Below are 22659 nucleotides of genomic sequence, written 5' to 3' on the forward strand. Positions count from 1 at the left end.
CCTATTTCCCTATTAAATAGATAAGCATAAAATATTGTTTATACAAAAGACCGACATGCCGAATCTAATTAAACTATACAATAAAATACAAATTGATTAAGGCCTTGATTGCTTTAGCTTTCGTTTTAGTCGAACGTAATTTGTAATTACTTTCAACACTTATCAATAAATAAATACAATATTTATTATTGAGGTGACTCCGAGCTCACATCGAGCTCACATAAAGGCTCACAAAAATACCTAAAGTGTTTGGCATGACGTCAAAAAAAGACGTTTACTCAAGATTCTTAAAAAAATAAATAAATCAGCAGAAAAAATTGGTAATAAATCAAACTGAAATTATTTACACATATCTACACACATTACACATATACATTTAATGTTGAGCACAAGGCCCAACTGGTGCACGCATTTTTGTACGCATTCAACTCAAGAGATATGCGATAACATCCATCATACGCGAGTTCAAAGTGGAGCAAATCCAAAGCTTGGCTATGCGCCAGCGGAGCAGGCTAAGGATAAGAAAAATCCGTTATGCCTTTATAAATTTTAGGTAATATAATTTTCAAAACTCCTGAGGTTATTTTGCAATTCACTGTGGCCAACAAGAGGCACCGGAACACATATGTAAACATACATCATGCAAATGCTTGAGTTTGCTGTGTTTGAACAAAGGAACAGAATTTCCGTATGTCACTGAAGCAAGGTCTTTCAGGACTTCAATTTGAAAAATGCTAATTAAATGTTAATGACCTCAAGGACCCCGAAAATCTTAAATGTACTAGGAACAGCATTTGCTTAAGTTTGGAAGAGCGTCAAGAAGCTTTTAAGATGTTGATTATTGGGATCATAAATCATATTATATATTACACATAAGCTGCATGCCACACGAAAGACCTTATGACTTGACATTTGACTGTGGGTCTGTAGGCGCATTTGTGTTGTGGACACACACACACACGCACACACACACATCAACAAACGTATGGCATATAATTTAATTAGCTGGTGGCCTTTCAATTGCTTTCATTATAATTACATATATTTTATCAGCAGTCGCGGGCAACTATAGACGACAGCCGCAGCGGCCAAGATGTGGCTCATGTGCGGCGTTTGTCGGTTGTCAATAAGTCAAGTGATGTTAATTAATTGAGGGTGATAGTAAAGCTCTTTCTCTCTCTCTCTCTCTGCGTTCCAAAGTCAACCTGCTAGAAACAGTTAATAGTTAACGCGCTTACAATTAAGAATGACATATATCTCTCCTCACATACATACGTTCTTATATAATGCTACATTAATTTCACTCGAGCATGTAATTGAATAACAATCCCAGGCGCAAGCCAGTCTGCAGGAAAAAACTATACCACAATATTAATTGTTTTCTGCGTAATCTATTTAGGCCTTGGCCTACAGACCCTATAATCGAAATCCAAGCCCGGTCGCCTGGCAACTTATAAGCTAATGAGTCAATTATACATATGCATTTCGTTTTGAATTATTTACAAACTATATCACGGCAACAAAGTTAGCCCAAGGAGACGTTTCATAAAGTAACATTAATGTTCATAAAGATATTCGACTCTTATGCAGCTGTTCAAAATGTCTTTGTTTTCTGTATTGCTTCTGAATTGTTGAAATGATGCTTGGCAATTGTGTGGGCAATGCTGCCAGGCCGCACTAGCTGACGCTGCAGTGCATCTCCATAGAGTTTAACCAGCGAGGGTTCATCCTCTACGGGCTCTAGATAAGCATCCAGACCTCCAATCAACTGAAAAATAAAACAGCATTTAGGACAATATTTAAATTGCAACATTTTTTCTTTGCACATACCAAACTCTCGTCACAATTTAAAAAGCGCATAGCCTGTACGTGCTCGGACCAGATTCGGCGACGCCACTTATTATCATACTTTTGCGCCAGCGGGAGCAGCACTAATGAGCTAAACAGCTCGTCGCCATAGCTGGCCGCCTCAAAATGGTTTACAAACAGATAGTAGAGCGGCTCGAAATTGGCCTTGTCCTCAAACGTAGCCTCAAAGTCGAAAAAGTGGTTTTTATTCCGCGAGTTGAAATCTATCAGTTGCTTGTGCAGCAGCTTGTGTAGCTCTGGCTCCAGAAACTGACTGTCGGGACCCATAAAAGCTATCATCAGATACATTAACTTCTCGAGTGGGCTGACAATTTGTAAGCCCTGCTGCTCCAGCTGCTCTACAAAGCTGAAGGTCATGCGCACCACCTGATTCTCTGTGGGGATTATATTAAATTAGAATAAAAATAAAAGCATAGAATCTTGTGTGTCGACTCACCTGAATATATAACCGCAGGAACCTGCTGCACATTTTGCAAATAATTGTTAAGTAGCAGTCGCAGTTGAAAATACGGCCAATCTGGCATCAGCACAGGCGCTTGAGTATAGCAGAGCGTCAGCGTAGGATCCTTGTTGTCCTGCATACAAATAATTAAGGGTTAAGTGAAACATTCACATTCACTAAATCGTAACGTACAGCTATAAAATGTGAGTAGACAATTTCCATGCATGTTTCTTGTAGCAGCTGCAACGACTTTGAATCCAACTCCACGTACTGCCCGCTAAAAATGTACCGATCGAATATGCTTTTCATTTGCTTGGCCTGCGCAGTGCTTAGGGAGCACAGATAGTTATAGACCACCTGCAGCAGTTGAGTGCGTGTCAAATAGGTTTCAAAGCCATCGGTGCTGAGTAGTTGATGGACAAGCTTCAGTTCGCTGCGAGCAAAAAAGTTGCTGGCCAGAAAACGATTTAGCCGGGTGCTCAACTGCTTTAAATACTCTGCCAAGGGCTCCAGCACAGCGGGTTGTAGCAGAGCTTCAAAGAGTGGCTTCATCCCATCCTCCAGCGGCGGCTCAAGCAAAGCCCAGATATTGCTCAGCAATTGCACTGGATATGTATCGCTTACAATAAGCTGCGGCCCGTAGTCGTTCATCAAGACCGCCCCCACGTTTGGCAACGGGCCATGCACATTGCGCCGATCACTGATGTTGCGCAAAATTATAGAGCTCTTGCTGTGAAGGGTTGAGAGGTATTCATTAAAACTGATTAACTAATTAAGACCGCCTGTCAAGTATACTCACGCCAACTGTTGCACACATGCAACAAATCCAGTGGAGCAAACGAATTCCGGCAGAATTTTGCGCAGGAACTGTTGAAAGGACGCTGCCCCGAGGTAGCCATGGCGTGAGAACCAACCCACAGCATAGAGCAAAGCACTTAAGAGCGTCAGCTGTGTGTACTGGAGTATAAATTATATTACAAAGGTACTTGAAGGCATCAATAATACTTCACTCACATCCTTGAGTCCCTCACCACGCGTCGCCTTGTGCAGCCAGCTGCAGCAACAGTTATGCAATGGCTCTAGTAATAGTTGTTGCGCTTCTATGTCACACACACCGCACTCGCCACTGGCCACAATGGCAACCATCAGGGCAGCTGCGTGCTGTCGTATAAGCGCCGGACCGCCCACTTCGAATACGCAATGATTATAGTGCCAGTCAAGCGTCTGACGCAGAGCAGGTAGGAATTGCCTGTAAAAGCAGAATAATAGGAATTATTTCCGGCATGTGGCACCGCCAAAATGATTAGCTTTATATGTAGGCAACTGTCCGGGCAGGGCTTAGTTAGTATTGAGCGCAACAGCTACGGGGTTGCAGTCCAACGCGGATAACTTAAACAGCAATAAACATTCGGGATTTTACAATGTACTCCAAGACCTTAGGCCTAAGCTTGGCATTACTCGTCTTATGCAGTGCCATAACGCCACATCAGGCCGTAAGTTCCTGTTCACGTTCCTGTTCAAGTTTTTGTCTATTTTTATTAATAAAAACTTCACACAGTGGGAAATACCCGATGTGGTGAGGAAGCAGATGAAAAAATTGCATGCGCGCTGCATGACCGCAACTGGCGTCTCCGAAGGTGGGCCACAGGTGAAATACTAACTACAAAAAGTCTCCTTTAACGGATTTTTGACCTTGCAGAACTAGTGAGCCAGGCGCATAAGGGTGTTTTGCCAAACGATCAGACCTTTAAATGCTTTCTGCACTGCATGTTTGAAATGGTTGGATTGGTATGTACAAAACACCCACAAAAAATTAAAAAATGTCATTTAATCTACCAATTGTCACAGATCGACAGTGACAACGTTATGCACTTGGAATCTCTGGTAGATGTCTTGCCAGTGGAAATACATTCCAAAATTTTGAATTTAGCAGATTCCTGTGGCACGAAAAGTAAGTACGGTAGCATTCTGGCCCAACAGTCAATTTATAGCACACATCTATTATCTACTTGACTGCAGAGGGTGTTGATGGCTGTGACACCGTATATCAATCGGTACAATGCTACATCGAAACGGATGGACCTTTCATTAAAGCCGCTGTTGATGACTTGCTCGGTTAATATGTAAAACTTACTTGAACAATTCACGATCTATAATTCCCAGCAGCAGCAGACAGCGTAAAATGCGCAGCGCTTCAATTTGAACACGAATTAATTTACCCTGCAACAAAAATGATGCATTATGAATAAACCGTTTAAAAACTAGCATATTGAAAACCCTACCCTTATATTATCACGATAGTATAAAAAGTCTTTTAATCTCTGGATAAGCGTACCATCCGCCAACTGCTTAGCTATGTCCAGGTGCTGGCAGATCAAAACACGCAGCAGCTTCAAGCACAGATACTGCGGATGGCCGTAGATTGAAGGCTGTGCTGTACTGGTAGCAGCTGAAAAATAAATGTATATTTACATTTCTAATAAAACTTATTGTCTATGCACTTACCTGACTGCGTTATTTTGGGCATGAAGTTGAGCAAAATTACATTCATAAGTTGTTTTTCCTGAACCAATTGCCGGGCCACTTCCAAATTTGTGCGTGCAATGCGAATGAGCAGCTTTAGACAGGACTCGACTGTGCTGTTTTCAGGACGCACTGAGCTCAATATAAAGCTGTAATTAGTCAGAGAGACTTTAGAAATTGGAGCATACTCTAAATGAGACATACCTAATACGTTGTAAAATATTCGTTCGCATCAGGCAACTCATCAGATCCGTTTCGGCCAGCTGAAAGTCATCCATGGACATACGGCTATCGCTTTCCGCCTGATCCTCATCAACATCGGCTCTTACAGCTTTAGAATTTGTGCGCAACAGTGTCATGTAACGTTGCAGAAAGGCTACCGATGTTGACTCGCTTGTGTCGTCGCCATCGGTCAGCACCTGCAGCGTTGGCTGCCAATGGCAATATGCATTCTCATGGATATGATCCAGGAGAACTTCATCCGTTTCATTGTAGAACAGTCGAGCCAAAGCCCTGCTCACCACTTCTAGTTGTGCCGGTGTATTGTCATCCAGTCCAAAACGCAGCAGAAAGAATATTTTGGAAATGGGCAGCGTAAGCACCTGGTCGTAGAAGCCCTGATTATAAATGCTGAATATGCCAGCAATCGCGCCAAATGCAGAAATCCTTTGCTGCAACACCGTTGATCTGCAAAAGAATAATTTGTTGCTATTATGTATAGTTGGTGCGAACATGTCAAGCTTACCGTGCCAAACGAAAGAGCTCCTGCAGCGTGTAGCCCGGCCGCTCAGGCTCCTCACCATGCAAATACAATTCACGATCATCCACATTCTGTGGCAGCTCCTCAAGTGAGTGTGGCAACAAAACGCCCTTCCAATCGAAGCGAGCATTAAACTGTTGTCCAGGCTTAATCTGTGCTATTCTCGCGGGTATATCACGCATCCAGGCCAATTTGTGCTCCTCAATCAAATTGAAATTTAACCAATTGCCCTCATCACTTTGCTGTAGCAGCTCGTGTGCCGGATTCGAGTCGGTTAAAGTAGTTGGCGCTGGTGAAAGCTGGAGCTCAGTGGGCAAGGGCTTAGGCATAGTTGGATTAGCCTTTTGGCTTTGACGCTTTTTGACCAGCAGCTCAATCAAAGCAGGATCTTTTGGAGAAACACATTTTATTCATAAAATCTATTACCGTTTTATTCATATTTACCCAGAGAGCTCAGCAACTTTTGTCGCTCTGCCAGGATTTCCTCCTCGCGCATTTGGCTGAGTATATTCAGATTTTCGGCGTGTATTTCGTTGGATAGTTTTGCATCTTGGACAATAGCGCTGGCTACTGGCAGTGTCTTATCATGTTTAATATTTTGTGAATCATTTTGTCTGCTTACAGTCAACTTTTGATTTGCATTGAATTTTTGTGCAAAAATACTTTTCGACCTGTTGCCTTTCTGCTGTGAAGAAATTTGATTAAATTTAAGCACACAACTTGTTTATATTAGCGCTTACTTGATTTAGCTGGTGTTCTTTCGCCGCTTGCCGCGGCACTCCTTCTCTTCTTTCAACAATTTCACCAACCACGTTATTTATCAGATCGAAATCTACTTTACTACCGCGCACATCTCCCAGCATATTCTCGTGTATTTCATCGAGCAGTATTTGTTTACTTTTAACATCTTCCAATTTTTTATCATGTGCTACATTTTCCGGGGCGATTGTTGAACCTCCTTGGCTCTTGAGTTTATTAAGCTCTCGCTTTTGTGCAAACAATGATTTTCCGGCCGCTTTTATTAAATTAAACTGGGTTAGCATATATTTTACTGAGAGCACATTGTAGACTCACGCTTTTCCACACGCACAACTGTGGCCGCTGGTTGGAAATTTGGATTTTTCTGACGCTCAGCATTAAATTCCGCGGCCATACGCAGAACATCCTCTTCGCTTCCTCCAGGCTTTAGTTTTTTAAACATTTTCCGGCTTTTATCAATCCAAACAACAACGCAAAAGCCGAAAAGCCGAACTAAAGCAGCTGGCTGCAAAGACAATAGAGATGGGCGATAGCACGATAGCAGTGAGCAAAGTACTACAAAATAATCGATAATATGGCCTCAGAACATCTGGCACATTAATGACATTAACATATTAACATAGCTAATTATAAATACTGCTAAGGGCTTTAACATTTGGAATCAGTATAACCATTTAATAGGGCTTCAGCTGCAAATAACATAACAGTATGTTCAATTTTAAATTTGTCATATCGATAAGCAATTAATCGGACACCATAGACTGAAACGTTTTTCAACACTGATTCTCACTTTTGCGCTCAAGTTTAATATTTAAAATTTTATCCGTTTTATGTTCACTTTCAAGTGATTTCCATTAAACAAAATTGCTGTAAATTTGTGAAAATAATAAATTTATCTAAATACTCGCATATTAAACTTATAGATTCAAAACAGTAAATAAATAAAAATACAAAATATTACTTCTTGAACGTAGTACCCGTGTTGGCCATACACTTAAGCAGAGCCTGCTGTGCAATCAGGGTATCCTTGTGTGGAAGTGCAGCTATTTGGAAGAACGCATCGATGCCCTCCTTGAAAAGCTCAATTGCCTCATTTGTCTTCTGGGCTTGCATAGCCTCTGCAGCCTCTCGGTAAAGTTCCTCTATTTTAATAAGCTTCGCGACACTCTCCTTTAACGAAACATTCTTGCGACAACGAGCACAGCGCACGTCCTTTGCCAGATCCTTGGGAAACTTGAGCAAATTTACGCAATTTGCCGAGGTGCACCTAAAATACACAAGGAGTTATACTTCATAGATACATTTATAGTTAAAACACACACCAGAATCGGACTTGCTTGTCGATCTTCTGCAGCAAGGGCCAATTTTCCTGGCAGGTCAGACAATTACAACTGAAGGCGTAGCGACCGCGCAATGTTCGCTGACGCTCCTTCAGATTCATCTTGGTAAATATGGGCCCATAGTTAACAGCGACTATCTCGTTGGGTCGATGTGGCTTGGTAGCCGACATGACCAACTTTTTTCCCACATAATAGCCAGCTACGCTGGGCCAGCATTCGTGATTAAAGTAGGAACCGGTGCCATATAATCCGGCGCCCAGATAAATCACCTTGCAGCCGTCGAAGCAGTGCTCATCGGTCACCATGGTGTGATAGATCTCGTGTGCATTGTATTGCAGCACTTGCAGTAATCCGAGCAGAGCTGTGGCCACTTGCAGCTCCACAGCGGTGGGATTGACGCCTTCGGTCTTGCGTCGACCAAAGTACAAAGCCTTCTGTAGAATGCGCATTAGAAAGCCGGCCATTAGGGAACGCTGCAGATAGTCATCCGCCTCGCGAACATACTGATGAGAGCACAAGTGCTCGAAGAGTAGATTAGCCGTTGCCAGGCCATCCTCCAAGCTGGCTGCCTGAGTAAAGATACGCAAAGCCACAAAGCACAGTATGGACATGCCAGAGCCAATGAACAGATCCATAAACTGGCACTCGAAGCGATGATACGTCTCGCAAGCCTCGCCCATGCATTGGGCGGAGCAGAAGGCAATGCCCGAGCAATGCAGACACGGAACTGGGGTGTGCAGCCTGGAGAAAACAACCGGATTAATCGGATATGCCATTTATATTGATACTAAACTCACCGCTTGAAGCAATGGTGGCAATTGGTGCCGAAAAAGTTGGGCAATAGACACGCCGCCACGGGATTCTCACAGAGCACCACATCGCCGGACTTCAAACCCTCGTTGGCCACCACAAAGCGTCCCTTCTCCTTTGTCTCCACGAGCTTAACAACATTGGCAGCACCGCTTAGCGCTGGATTCTCGCCATGCGCCAATGCCGGCGCCAGCTCTTTGGGCTGCTCCCGCTTGGCTGGCTTGATCTGAGCAATCTCCTTGCGGGAGGCTGCGATTATGGCTGTATTCGAGCCCGCCAGCTTTTCGGCAATCTTCAGAGAGATCTCAGCGCGTGCGCCCTCAGCCATAGCTATGGAAATAAAATTAATTACATATCAATTTAATGATGTTCCCCAGTTACTTGCCTGCGTAAGCTTTGGCCATTTTGCAGTAGTACTCCACATTTTGCTTCGACTCAACTCCAAAATTGGCCGCCAGCTTGAGATCACTTAACGCTGCCTCGCCTTCGCCTAGACCAATCAGAATGTTGGCACGCGTCAGATAGGCCATGGCCAGTGAAAGGCCATTGTCAACGCTCGCGTCCAAATGTGGAGCAGGTGCCCGCATTACGGCCAGATTGGCATGCATCAGTGCCTGCTGCAGCAATTCTGTACGATCCTGCTCAACCTCGGCACTGGTGCTCATCAGATAAAACTTATCGGCCTGAGCACGGCGCTGTGTCGAGAGGAGTACGTCTTTCTGCTTATATACCGGCTGTACATGCTCCAAGACGCCGAGCACCGGATCACAGATCTCGCGATCACTGAATATGGACAGAATGCGAGCTGCATTCGATTTCAGTTTTCCAAAATAGTTTTGCAGCCACTTGTCGCCACATGCATCCCGCACATCCAAATAGAACTCGTTGAAGAAACCCTTCTTATCGGACTGCACGGTGCGCGTAGAGCAGATCTTCTGATAGTCCGGATCGTACTCCATTATTAACACAACTTTCCAACTTGAATTATATAAAAATGCAATATGATTTTTTTCGTTGCAATGGCGGCTGAAAATCGACGACACGTCTCGTTTTCCGTTTAGTTGAGTATTGGAAACAGCTGGCGGGCGGATACCCTCCAAAAATAGCCCCGAACTTTTAGTTCGCCGCGTTAAAAATAATTGCGTCCGATTCGCATTTGAACTGGTCCTAGTTCATTTTCACCTCGTTTGAATGCGGTCCGCCTCAGTTGCGCCAGCTCGCCGCCAGAGATCGCCACATTGTGCTGATGAACTACTCAGACGTTGCGCATACGCCACATAGTCTCTTATATTGCAGAAATGAATACGTTAGGGATTATGCTTTGCATTTATTATATATCGTTTATATTTGTAACTTGAGTAGAGCATGTAAATCACATTAAATAATGTTTGTTTTAAAAATTAGCTAAACGTACAAAAATATAACAATATATAAATATATGTTTATATATGCAGGCATGTACCATATATGCAATTATATACGTATATTTCATTGTTTATGCTGTTTTGTTTATTTCTTGACTTGAAACATTCAATTAAGTTATTTAATGGAATATCAATTTAATTGTATTTATAAAATATTAAACATACAGTTATTTATGTTTATAATCGTTTAATCTGCAACTATATATTTGGAAAGACAAAAAGACGTTACGATAGATATTTTTTGGAATTATGCCTAACATTTGCTATCTAACGAAAAAAAAAACCGTATTGAGCATATTACTTTGATTATACTTTTAAAGAGAATCAAATTGTAACCTTTTAATGACTAGATCGGTATTTATTGTTCTAATACCAATGGATAAATATTTGTATGCAAGTTGATCGATAAACAAAAAAGTTGCTTTTGTAGTTTAAAGTTTGTATTTATTTGTTTATTTTAAATAATGCATATGAACTTGTCTTTGATTTCCAAGGGTGAGTGTTAATTAAATAGGTGAAAATGTTGGGGTTTTGCTGAACATGATTTGCCAGTTACATTTTACAAAAATGCGCAATTAAAAAAGAGAATTCATAATATGTAGTACTATTTTCACTAAAAATGTAAAAAAAAAAAATGCAATTGACTAATTAAGTGTAAGGTAGAAAATAATAAGACAGAAATGTTTTAACTTTTAGTTTTCTTCTTTAACAGTTACTTTTTGCTTTTTACAAATTTCAAAAGTTAAACTGATTTTTTTTTGTTGTGGTTTGTGATACACATAATATATATATATATATAAAATAAATATAATTTTGTTTGTTAGCTTTAGTCACAATTAATCTCGTTGGCTTCACTTGCTCTTCACAAAATACAATCTAAGAAAAAATGTCACTAAACTTAACAAATAAAATGCTACAAAATTTCAGCCTCGCCGTCGAACAAAACTGCGACCGATTAGAAGCGCATAGGTTGGTACTTGTATTATTATATGTATGTATGTATGTTTGTTTGTATGTATGTAGGTATGTATATTATTAACTATTATCATCACATTTCAAACGTTAAGTATTAATTGTTATTTCAGTAATTTTATGCTAAACAAATACGAGTAGTTTATGTCTTTTGTGTACAAGCTTAAAACGCTCCTAAGTATTCATTCGTTTGATTTTCCCCACTTTTTTGTTTTTATAATATTTTTATCGCTCACTTTATGTTCTTTTAGTTATTTCGCCTGTCCCAGCTTAAGCACTTGGACGCGGTAAAACCTTGTAGCTTATTATAGTTGTCTAGACACTCCACAATTTCAGAGTTTGCGGAGATAAAATGCTTGAAGTCGAATTTAACCATTTTGTTGTGTTGCGGTTAGTTTCATCAGCATCTCGCGCAGCTGCTCGATTCGTTTACATTATTCTTTTTTTGGTATTTATAGATATAGCACTGCGACCACGCGACTTATTTAAAACATACTGCTCTGACATAATCTACCTGCTTTTGTGTTTGTTTTAATAAATTAGCACTTAAAGTTACAACGGCTTGAGCCTACTGCGATTGTAGGATAAGTTAAGAAACTTGGGTATTTGATCGCGCCCTGCTCCACATGCCTAAAATTTCACATATTCCATATTTATAAATAAATTAGCCATAGTATCACTTATTTTGTATTTTTAGAAAGTAACCAAAACTAATTTAACTATAAATTATATAGAAATATACACCAAGAGCATGGAAGAGGCTTGTTCTACACTTAAGGAAAGCATCTAATCATTTGTCTTAAAAAGAAGAGTCTGTCAATGCAGCAGAGAGCGAATGGCGGGCACGCCACATCTTACATCTACCACTACTACTATACAAAATGGAGCACAGCACTAGAGCCATCCGCACTCGGCACACGGCATAGCACCATCCGCACTGCAGACGGCCACGCAGGAGATGAGGAGGGGGATAAACAAATCACGACATCTTGATGCCCAGCGCTCGACTTGTATATTCGTAGACAACGTAACTAATGGAAACGGCGGGCAGCACCTTCAGGAAATTTGGCGTTATGCCACGATACAGTCCCGTTAGGCCCTCCTGTCTCACAATCTTGCGGAACAATCCCGTCATTGTCTCCTCGCCGCTGTGCGCATCGCTGCTTTTCAATGGAATCTGTGTTTTTCGCGTCTGGCTAGAAATCGTCTCGGCGGCTAAATAAACAGAATAATTTTTAATTAGAACCCGAAGCACACAATAAACAGGTTTTGGAAACTCACCTTGTGCCTGTAGCCGCGTGCGTACTAGGGCCAGCGGGTAGGAGCACAGTTGACCAAGCGCGCTCGATGTACTGCCGCAGGCCAACAGCACCAGGAAGCTGGGCTGCTCATTGTTATCATGGCTGGCTATATATCGGCGTTTGAGCGTCTCGTATACGGCCAGATCGATGCCGGCGTATGGCAATATGCCCAAAATGTTGGGCACGTATCCACGGTAAAAGCTGCGCGCGCCTTCGTGTTTGTAGATTTTGGTCGCCGCATCGGCTATGCCTGCGTACTGACCGGTCTTGCGAAGGGCTAACCGCGTTTTTAATACTTCCATGGGATAGATGATGGTCTGCGAAATGCCTCCAGCCGCGGCACCCGCGTAGAAGCGCTCGACAATTGTCATTTGGCGTGTCGAGTCATTGCCACGTATCAGCCGCTTCATTTGCTCATAGGCGGCAAATTTGAGCGCCGTTTCTGGTGCAATCTTCAAGACATTGATACCATTGCCGCGCCACATGCTGCGCGAGCCACCTTCTTTAAGCAATATCTTCATACACTCTGAGATTCCCATTTTACACGTTTGCACCTGCGGGCAAAAGAGAATGAATTAATTGAATTGATAATCAATGAAAGGGGGGGTTTGCACTGCGTTCATTACCTGCAAAAACACTTTAACTCTGTCCAGCGGAGCTGTGCACGTACGCGACACTGCACCAGCGATGCCACCGGCAACAAGGTGTCGCCACCAGAGACCTGTCTGCATTTCCTTCTGCGTAAAGTCATCAGGTACATTCATATCCTCGCCAATGTCGAGGTACTGTAACGGATCAAAATAACAAGAAATTAATAAAACGAAAATTAGCGTAATGCTTAGTCTAAGCCTTAACAAATATATATAAACTAGTTATAATTGGACATGGAGGATTATGAAAGATACTGAATTCGTCTAGCTACGGGCATACAAAATAATCAAACTATGATTCAAGTCAGACCAATTGCGCTTCCGAGGGGTTTACTTTTCCGCCCAACAGCAACATCAACGACATCAGCCATCCTTGCACGCCCGCCTGTAAGTATTGCATTAGTTTTGGATCATGACCGGAATTATATGTAATGCAACATATGGCTGGCACACAAGATAATCCAAATAAGCTGTTACCCACGCGCATCTCCTATTCGTACGCGGCAAAAGACAAAAAACCAAGCCAAAGCCAAACAAGAAATAAACACACACAATGCGGAAGACAATCTCAATACGAATACGCAACTAGTTCTAAAATAAGAAAATTTTTGCGAAAGCAGCGACAGCAGCAAAAAAAAAATACAAACACGCGCCAAGCACTCCCCAACAACCCCTATGCGTTTTATTTTGCCAACCATACATATATGTTATATATATATATGTGTGTAGACATTTGTGTAATTGTATGTAATACCAATTTGCGAGATTTGTGAGAGTCGTGAGTGCGAGACGTGCCCTCTTCGGTTACGAGAGGACTTACGTAATGAGCTAATTTTGTTTTGTGTGTACAATACAACAATACAACATTCATTTCGGAATATTTCCTAATAATTGTAAAGATTCCCTAGTTTTCGTATTTGCTGCGTAGCGCTGATAACAATTGCCTGATAAGCCGCCAGAGTTGAGCGAAATGTCAGCAAAGCCGTCTGAAGGTGATAAACATTGCCAAGTCTTGTGATCTTAAAGAGCTTTTCGAAATGAATATAAAACAAACTTGGAAACAATATGTTGATGATTTTCCCCAAAGCAAAGCCAATTCAAGGATAAAACAATTTAAGCAATTTTTTCTCTAAAGTTCATTTGCCTTTTGAGCGCAAAAAACATGCCCTCAATGACATAGTTTGAATGACATCTAGTGCAAATATCATAAAAGGCCAAAAGCCAAAACAAAATAAGAGTACTTAAAGCTCAACTATATAGCTCTTATATATGTATATATATATATAAAATTTAATATTTTTTTGCATGTGCATTTAGTTATTATATATGTGCGAATGAATGCCAACCGATGAGGATGTTTGCACAACAAATTTAAAAATTTCATTTGTCATGTTTAACATATTCTCACCCCAATGGAATATTTTCTACATTTTTCGGAACTGGACTTATAATTTTTCGGTTTGTTTACCTTTGAAAATGGCCACAGGTGAACATTTATTTTCTTGATTTGGTAAACAGCAAAAATAATATTTATATTCTTTTTTAATTGTTTGGTCATGCGGAAAATATTAAATGAATATATGCATAAGGTGACTCTTAGAAAATTCAATATATATATTCCCAAACGTATTTTCATTAATTTTTTTTTTTTTTGGCCAACGGAATCGTAGATATAGATATTGCAAGCACATGACAGTGAAAAGCTTTCTAGAAATTACGTCTATTTATATCAACGCCGAATTTTTATCGCTATCAAATTTTGAGGTCTCAATGAAGTCCACGTATGTATGTGTATAAGCATATATGAAAGGTGAATAGAGGCAGCCAAAGTTGGTTAATTCATAAAAGTTGCTGGCCTTAACAAAAATGTACAACTCAACACAATGGGCCAGGTTAATACCGTGGAAAACCCAGAGCCAAGGCTCAAGCAGCAACTAATGCAAGGCATGAAGGCAAACTAGGCCAAACGAAGGCGCAGCTTGAAACCGGATAAGTACGTTGGATCGGTTGACTTACAGGTTACTTTTGGAATGCGATCGAAGGGTAATTCAACGAACTTGGCTCGTGACGCCAACCGCAGACGTCAGCAAAGCTCAAGTGTAAACAACGCAATGAGAGATCAACAAGTTTACAAACAAATTACTGTTTGCACATTTGACGTCATCAGCAAACACACCCCCACAGCCGCCCAGACAGCCATGACTCAGCCTCCATAACTAGCTGAATGTTGGCCAAGAGCAAATCATCATGACGTCGCCGCGGCACTTGGCAACAGCAGCTGCTGCCAAACGAAACCCCGCAAGGAACGCAAATCAGCTCGCAGATCGTGTGTCCCTGTGTGTGTGTCTGTGTGCGTGTCTGTTAGTGTGTGTGTGAAGTATGTCGTCGATACGCTTTGACGATCGTCAAAGACGAAGACATGGGCAATGCGGTCGCGACGCCAATGGTAAACGGTGTGCGAGAGGTGGAGGGGGGGGGCGAACCGGTTCCATATCAGCTCTGCTTGGCTTTGCTTGATTTTTTTTTCGACGCGCTGTTGCCAGGCGCTGAACGTGCTGCGTGTAACGGAAAGCGAAGCGAGTCGAATCGAAATGTCGAGTTGAATTGAGATGCACAAGTGCAGCAGGCACTTGCAACAGCAGCTGCGATAATGCAACACAGACAAAGTACAGCATGTGCTGGCATTTTCTGGTATACATATATGCTATAATAGATTTAACAGCAGCAATTCACTGGAATCGATAAGATAAATGGCAAAACTCTTAATAAATGAGTCAGCGCACAATTCCAGCGATTTAACATTGTTAACACTTGGAGAAAAGCACATAAAACGATGCGTCGCATTTGGGGATATACAGTTGTCTCTTATCAATAATTGCTAATTACACAAATTAGGCGCTAAATAGTCATTTGGAGACCTACCCGTCCCATCATGTCACGGAATATGACAACAAAATCCTCCATCATGTCGCCAGCGACAGCCATTTGTTGTATATTGTGGTAATCGACTGGCAAATTGTATTGGTATGTGTGATTGCGAAACATTTTGACCAGATATCACTCTGTTCATCAACGACACCCAATGTGGGTGTGTGCACAGTTATGTATAACTATTTGTAGCGTTTCCGTTAGCCAACTTCCGCTCTGCAATTGAGGCTTGGTTGGGCTTGCTTTCACTAATTTGTTGCAAACTGTTTTAAACAATTGCAAACTTTCACTTGTAATACGATTACAAAATCTTATATATTTATAATTAACTAATTAGCTAGGCTGAGTATAACGGTTCGCAGACTTTGCTTGATTCGCACACAGAACGCGACGCTTGATCAAAATTCACGTTTACTGTTGCAACGAAAGAACGCAAAGCAGTTACCCGCTTCAGTACTGTTATATAATAATCGCTTTAGCAAAGCGAATCGAATTTAACGCGCGCACAACCTACGCGTGAGCCAGCTGCCACAAGACTGAGAGCTGTGGCGCTCACAACAGCGATCGTAGTTCGCAATCAGCGCTGCCAGCGTCGCTCAAAGTTCGTTTTCGTTGTCGCTCTAATCAAACAGCTGTGGCGCGTGGCTCTCGCCCCGCTCTCTCCACCTCTCCTGTGCGCGCTCTCACTCTCATTGAACTGAGCGCGCAAAAGGCCTCCACGCATCAGTGTACAAAGCCCCCAAGTGTAACCCTCTCTCGCAACAGCACAGCAACTAATTTCAATTTGCCGCTTAAATGCGTGCACAGAGAGTGAGAGAGCGAAAGCAAGTCAAAGAGAGTATGGAAATGTTTTGGAAGAACGCATTTATAACACCTCCATTGACTGGGCCAGACTATGCAACCGATTTATTGGGTTGTTTACGGGTTTCTTTTCTTTGTCGGAATTGTCGGAATTTTCGCATGTTAAACCAGTTTACGCCGATTTCACACTTAATCAAGGGCGTTCGCGAGAGCATGATTGGGGGCAATCAGGCGGGCGGTGGGTGCTTTTGCTGATAGCCACATGACGGGCATATGACGGTCTGTCAACCCCGGCTACTGCGTCTCAGTGGACCTAATGTTTACATCAAAAATTAGGCACGCCTCTGATTTATCTACTGCAATGGAAATTTTACAGATTGCAATAGTACGTCATTGGTACTTGTGATCTCAAAAGGCAGATGTAAGCTGCAAATGTTTATACGAAAGTTAATAACCAGCTGCAAAGTGTTGCAGTTAGAATCAAATATTCAAAATAAATTTAACTCAGAAGGGACTTTCAAGACTCCCAAACTAGTTTGGACGAGTATTCCAAAAATAGGTTAGCTTAGTTTCATTTGCTCACCGAGAAAACACCCTTAATCCGTATAATAGTATCACATTAAGGCTTATCAGACAAAATCAGCAGCAAGTCATTGTCCTAATTACTTTCGACAGCCTCTTTTCCATGATAGTATAAATAAAGTAACGCCCAGCTGGGAACAAGCGCAAGCGAGAATTTAATTTACTAGAAATTTGATAAAATCCAAAAAAGAAACAAAAAATTAAACTGACACACCCATTTATTTTGACTGTCGTTGCTCAGTCAACTTCACTGTAAGCTGCAATAAGTTGCGAGGTTTTTCAAATAATTTATAATAACCCCATAGCTTAGCACACAATTGCAATGTTTATGTGTTTAGAGCAGAAACAGCTACGAAACTGGAGCCGGGAAAACAATAAACAACAATTGCAATTGGCAGCTAAGGAAACTAAGGAAACGGATCGCGTAACGTGTGTGGAGAACAAACAATTGGGTTTTACAGCAAAAGCACTTGCAACTGTTAATAAATTCTTTAATAATAGCAACAAATGCCATTTGTTGTGCAACAAATAGAAGGCTTCATAGAGAGATTATGAACCGCCTAGAAAACAATTTGACGGAAATATTTTGTTTTTACTATTTTCAGACACGCGACGACTTTTGAGGACCTGTACTTTAATCAACAGCTCAACTATTTATAATAAACAATTTTGCAGGGTAAATATTTGTTAAGCCTACGACACAGTAAATACTCTTATCAGAAACAAACTAATATGCTGACAAACGAATACCCTCAATTGACTTGCAGTTGCAATGAGTATCTGAAGCTTAAAATCTCAACATCACAAGTGAGCTAGCAACAGTTAGGTTGATTCGCTTAACTTTCTGTTAAATGTTAACGTCTAGACTAGCCAAATTCTGGCATGTCATTAAATCGAGCAAGTTGTCTGCGTAGCAACTAAAGAACCGGCCCGCTATCGCTGAGTTCCCATTGTCAGTTGCCAGACAGGTACCAGGGCAGACAGCTCGAACTGGTTGACCTTAAGAATTATCATTAAGCCGCGGGCAACAAACTGCAGCGCGTTGTCGGAATAAACAGACTTTGGGGGGTTATCTTCGACGCTCCACGTTTTATGTACTTACATAAATCTGGTATATGGAAGAAAAACCCGTTCAAGCGAAATGTAAAGGCGGAATGAAATCAGCTTAGCAAATGGAAAATCATAACCAATTGCATTAAATAATTTATATATTATCAAGAGCAAAAACAAACAGAAAAAACAGAGCAGAAATAAAATACCCAGCTATACAAACAACAGAATATATGTAAACAAAATGATTATGCAGACAACAAAGCCATTGAAATAGATCCATTCGACTCATAAACAAGCGCAACAGCCAGGGCCAGCGCATCATTAGAAAGTAAAATTCGACTGATAAGCGCATGATAAAAGATCAGTTGACTGCCTCTGACAGTCCAGCCCAGACATTATCATTAAAAGCTAGTCAAAAGCATCAATTCAAACCGTGATGAAATACCCCGCCGACTTACGTCAGCAAAATAAAGAGAGCGAGAGAGCGAGGGAGAGTGAGTGCGAGAGCGAGAGAGTGTAACTGGCAATAAGAGAGTCTGATATGAAGCTGCAAAGCTTTTTGCTCTTAAGCGTACTGGCCCCCAAAAGTAGAAGTGTTTATTGGGTCAGGCTTGGGCGATGGGGAAATGCCATTCCTAAATTTTGAATGTCAAGTGTTGCTGATAAGGTGAGGTGTGTGTGTGTGTGTATGAGCATGGGAATGAGGATATACATGTGTGTGCCCTTTAACTACTAGATACGACTATAGAAATATTTTTGTTTTTTATGATTATTGTAATTAGATAACTTTGACGATATGTACCTTCAAGTCTTCCTCAGCTAGTCAGGACTGGAACTACATTTTTAAGCAATATAGTACACAGGTATGTTAAGTATATAGGAAGAATGTTGTTTTTTTTTTTTGGTTTGTTTGTTTGATGGGCGCATATTAACGAAACGAGGAGGGTAAAAAGGTTTAACGATTAGTTTCAAATGCGACACGATAAAAATAAACAGCTAAATAAATGTCTAGACAAACGAGCGCAGCAAAGTACAAATTGGTATTGGCTGTAAATGGAAATTGAGCCAAGTTTGCACAGGTTTCGCTTACAGTATAAACATGCGCAGCTGCCTGTGCATACTTTTCCTATATCCAAAGCCAAAACAAATCCATATAAAGCGATAAAATGCTTACACTATTCAATTACTAGCGGCTACAAATACAAACTAAGAGACGGCCGATTGCCTCGACTTACAGTAGAGTGCCGCCAAAATTTGATAAGATCATGAATGTCCGTTGAGGGCGCTAGAAGCATAAAGTCGCGCCACTCATTAAAGCTTATGTTTAGGCTGCCATCCTTGTCCATTCTGGTAGGGGGATTATGTTTAAGAAAAGAACCATTAACATTCATTTCAAACGGTTTTCGAAACAAAAGCAATAACCTGCTAAGCAGTTTTCTAGCCTCATCGATGTCAATTTCCAGGCCCAAATCCTTGAATGCAGATATTAACTCCTCCAGGTCCACTTTTCCTGCAATTCGACAAGCATTGTTGTATGCACACATGTGTATATAGCCAAGCCAACTTACCATCCCGATTTTTGTCCAAGTGCGAGAACTGCAGGCACAAATTCTTCTCATGCTCTCGCACATAGTGCAGAAACTCGGCGAATCCCACGTTGCCACTTTGATTCTTGTCCGACTGCTGCAGGAATTTCTGTGTTAAATTAAACAAATCATATTAACAATAAATTCATAGGGCCGAGCCAAATGCTACACGTGTGACCCAGTTTGTTGGCAGTTGCATTGCCCAACCTTAGCCTTGGCCCCTCAATTGTCAAAAATAACAGCAGCCCGTTTGCCAAAATCAATAGAATTAAACAATGTGTGATCATGTGAGGCGTTATGCATATTTCTTGCAGCTGAAACCATAAAAATTGCCACCCAAAGGCAAATTATGCAAAAATCTAAGTACACGTTTATGCACATCACATATCTTGTCTTTTGACAGCCAGACAGACAACGAGGTGTGCACAGATCAGATTGTTGTGGCAGACAACAGAAAAATTTACATTTGGCTTATTCAAAAATGTGTTTTGCTTTGTCAGTGAATAATTTATGCAAATTATGTGACGCAAACCCCGTTTGAGGAGCAACTCTCGATTGAATAGATAGATGGACACCCACAAAATGGGGCCCTCACTCACCACCGCGTAGACACTGGACATGCCGAACTCGTGCAGGGCCGCGGACAAATCGTGTATGTCGATTTTGCCATCGCCGTCGCGGTCCAATTGATTGAAGATGCGCTCGAGCCGCTCCTCGTCCTCGGCAGGTATCTCAGTGGGCATGATGGACAGCGGCACGCTCGAGACGGCCACTGCCATTGACACAGTGTTCTGTGGCGACACAGTGTTGAGATTGTAGGGCGTTGTGGCAAGATGCGCATGCTGCATTTGCAGCTTATGCGGCGGCAATTCACTCTCATGACTTGTGCTATTGGCTGACCTCAGTGGCGCGTAGATGGCATTTGCCTGCCGAGCGTAGTTGTAATCGTTCTTCGGCTCCTCCGGCGTCAAGTCGATGTCTATGTCGATGCGTTGCGCTTGCTCGGGTTGACCTTGATGTTGATGATGATGATGATGCTGCTGATGGTGGTGCTGGTGCTGCTGTTGTTGTTGTTGCTTCTGCTGCTGATCCGGCTGCTGCTCAGACTGCTGACTTACTACTAAGGACGCGCTGTTTTCTAAACCGACTTGCTTCTTAACCATTCTCCAGACTCGTCTTAACGTTGTTTCAAGTATTACTTGCTGTTGGCGACGCTCTTCTCAAATGCTGTGTGAGTGTGTTGTCCCCTTTATTGATTTATTTCTGTTTCTGATCCTAGGAATGCCCGGCAAACGTTTCAGTTTCGATAATATATTCGAACGGCCGTCTGTTCCTATGGCTGAAACATTTTGATTTCGGGCTCGGTAACGTTTGCTAGCTGAAACTGAACTGAACTAAATGTGGTGAGGTGAGCCGTGCTGATGCGGAGCGAGGCGGGGCGTGGCGTGGCGTCGCTTCGCACTTTCTATAATGTCTATAAATAAAGAAATTGAAATTTTTGTTGCTTATTCACATAATATACACAGCTACGTATGTGTATGAATGTATTTTAAAAGCCATTTATTCTGAAGTAAACAAAATATATAAAAAAAAAAAGACCCAACCAAGCATAAATTCATTAAAACTGTGGCGATTTCCCCCAAGCCCCAGACAGCGTCGAGTCAGCTGCGAAGCCCGCACCAAGTCGTTGCCATGAAAATGAAGTCATTGCCGAGCGAGAAAGAGCGCACTTTCACTAATTTTTTAAACAATTTCACACTGCTCTGCTGCCATCTGGGCAGCGGCGAATACGTGTGAATCATTGATTTTTTTTCTCGCTTTTGTGTTAAAAAAGGCTGCGGCTCGCCCGGAAGTGGCTGAAGCCTTGAAAATTGACAACTCCCCACGCACGTTTGCTGCCAGCAGCAGCAGAAGCAGCAGCAGAGGGTGCAGGCAGCAGAGGCAGGACGATGCTGGAACTTTCTTTTATTTTTTCTTTCTCTATTTGCATTTAGTTGTGTATTCAATTGCATTAATTATATTTCATTTGCCTTCGCTTTGGTGTTGTACATACAAAGTCTCAAATTTCACGCTCTGCTCTTTTGTACGTTTTTTGCCAAATTGGCAAAATTAAATTTTTGCGTACGCGTTTTTATCCACACACACACACACAAAACCGAGGCACACACATACATACACGCTGAATAAAATACTCAGCGGCCGCAAAGACCAAAAACGGCTTGCAGTTTGTTACCTAGTATCTCGACTTTTTTAAATCGATATAAATATATGTATATATATTGAAAACTTTAAAATTTACTGCATTAATTCACTTTGGATCTTAATTAACCGAATAAACTGCGCGCACTGCCAACTCGTATGTCGTGCAAACGATAAAACGATATCGCAGAGTTTCTGCTAGAGACGTGCGTCACGTTATCATAGGTCACTTAGCGTCGATTATTCGAACTTGGTTCCGGAACCGGAATCATACAGAATATATTCATTTATTTATATACTTAAGCACGTAAACGCCCATGACTTGACTGTCAGCATAGTAACAATTATTGGACAGCTTACAACAAATTTGTATTTGTCTTAATATGTCAAAGGAAACCGAATATGTTCGCTTTTTCAAATTGATTTGATTCCCGCCCAATGCTGTATGAAATTGTTCAACACTGAATCCGAGCAGTGGTTCAAGTTGCGTAGGAGCTGGCAGTTCGATAGATCTTTTGAATGAACCTTATGCGGTTGGTTTCAAATTAATTTCCATATATCTCAAAAAAGTTTCAGTCAATTTGAACCAAACAAACGTTTATGGTTGGCTAGGAGAAATTTTAAAATTTAGTCTTGCATACGCGGTTTGAGTCCCTAATT

The 22659-nt window shown here is 41.6% G+C and overlaps 4 protein-coding genes across 11 annotated transcripts; 1 reads left to right on the forward strand and 3 right to left on the reverse strand.

Moving 5' to 3' along the window:
- Positions 1-1371: 1371 nt before the first annotated feature.
- Positions 1372-6837, reverse strand: LOC115771251 (RNA polymerase II-associated protein 1). Of its 3 annotated transcripts, none has more exons than XM_030716854.1 (14): positions 6669-6837; positions 6335-6609; positions 6039-6276; positions 5580-5982; positions 5039-5521; positions 4817-4983; positions 4594-4760; positions 4446-4531; positions 3326-3560; positions 3111-3268; positions 2504-3041; positions 2306-2444; positions 1831-2243; positions 1372-1768 (listed from the first exon to the last, which is right to left on the reverse strand). In XM_030716854.1, exons 1-14 carry the CDS (start codon positions 6793-6795, stop codon positions 1595-1597), a joined length of 3603 nt encoding a protein of 1200 aa, XP_030572714.1. In that variant the 5' UTR covers positions 6796-6837; the 3' UTR covers positions 1372-1594. The 3 variants fall into 3 exon arrangements, with proteins under 3 accessions (XP_030572714.1, XP_030572715.1, XP_030572712.1); XM_030716855.1 differs by having other exon boundaries at positions 3111-3259; positions 6039-6279; XM_030716852.1 differs by having other exon boundaries at positions 6039-6279.
- LOC115771253 (general odorant-binding protein 69a) lies at positions 3618-4504 on the forward strand. The gene is made up of 5 exons (XM_030716858.1): positions 3618-3804; positions 3870-3948; positions 4011-4099; positions 4160-4262; positions 4331-4504. The coding sequence occupies exons 1-5, from the start codon at positions 3733-3735 to the stop codon at positions 4429-4431; spliced, it is 444 nt and encodes a 147-aa protein (XP_030572718.1). The 5' UTR covers positions 3618-3732; the 3' UTR covers positions 4432-4504.
- Positions 6838-7246: 409 nt separating the features above from the next.
- On the reverse strand, positions 7247-9781 carry LOC115771075. The gene is made up of 4 exons (XM_030716627.1): positions 8889-9781; positions 8491-8833; positions 7676-8434; positions 7247-7620 (listed from the first exon to the last, which is right to left on the reverse strand). The coding sequence occupies exons 1-4, from the start codon at positions 9460-9462 to the stop codon at positions 7311-7313; spliced, it is 1986 nt and encodes a 661-aa protein (XP_030572487.1). The 5' UTR covers positions 9463-9781; the 3' UTR covers positions 7247-7310.
- A 904-nt stretch (positions 9782-10685) lies between these two features.
- LOC115770976 (calcium-binding mitochondrial carrier protein SCaMC-2-A) lies at positions 10686-22115 on the reverse strand. Of its 6 annotated transcripts, none has more exons than XM_030716442.1 (9): positions 22034-22115; positions 20400-21274; positions 19783-19894; positions 19637-19724; positions 19450-19561; positions 13161-13235; positions 12827-12985; positions 12181-12754; positions 10686-12114 (listed from the first exon to the last, which is right to left on the reverse strand). In XM_030716442.1, the coding sequence occupies exons 2-9, from the start codon at positions 20961-20963 to the stop codon at positions 11879-11881; spliced, it is 1920 nt and encodes a 639-aa protein (XP_030572302.1). In that variant the 5' UTR covers positions 20964-21274; positions 22034-22115; the 3' UTR covers positions 10686-11878. The 6 variants fall into 6 exon arrangements, with proteins under 6 accessions (XP_030572302.1, XP_030572301.1, XP_030572300.1 ...); XM_030716441.1 differs by having other exon boundaries at positions 19783-19897; XM_030716440.1 differs by having other exon boundaries at positions 19783-19909.
- Between the last annotated feature and the right edge of the window lie 544 nt (positions 22116-22659).

The sequence above is a fragment of the Drosophila novamexicana genome, unplaced genomic scaffold (assembly GCF_003285875.2).
Source record: "Drosophila novamexicana strain 15010-1031.04,08,12 unplaced genomic scaffold, DnovRS2.1 tig00000024-arrow-pilon, whole genome shotgun sequence".
NCBI classification, from domain to species: Eukaryota; Metazoa; Arthropoda; class Insecta; order Diptera; family Drosophilidae; genus Drosophila; species Drosophila novamexicana.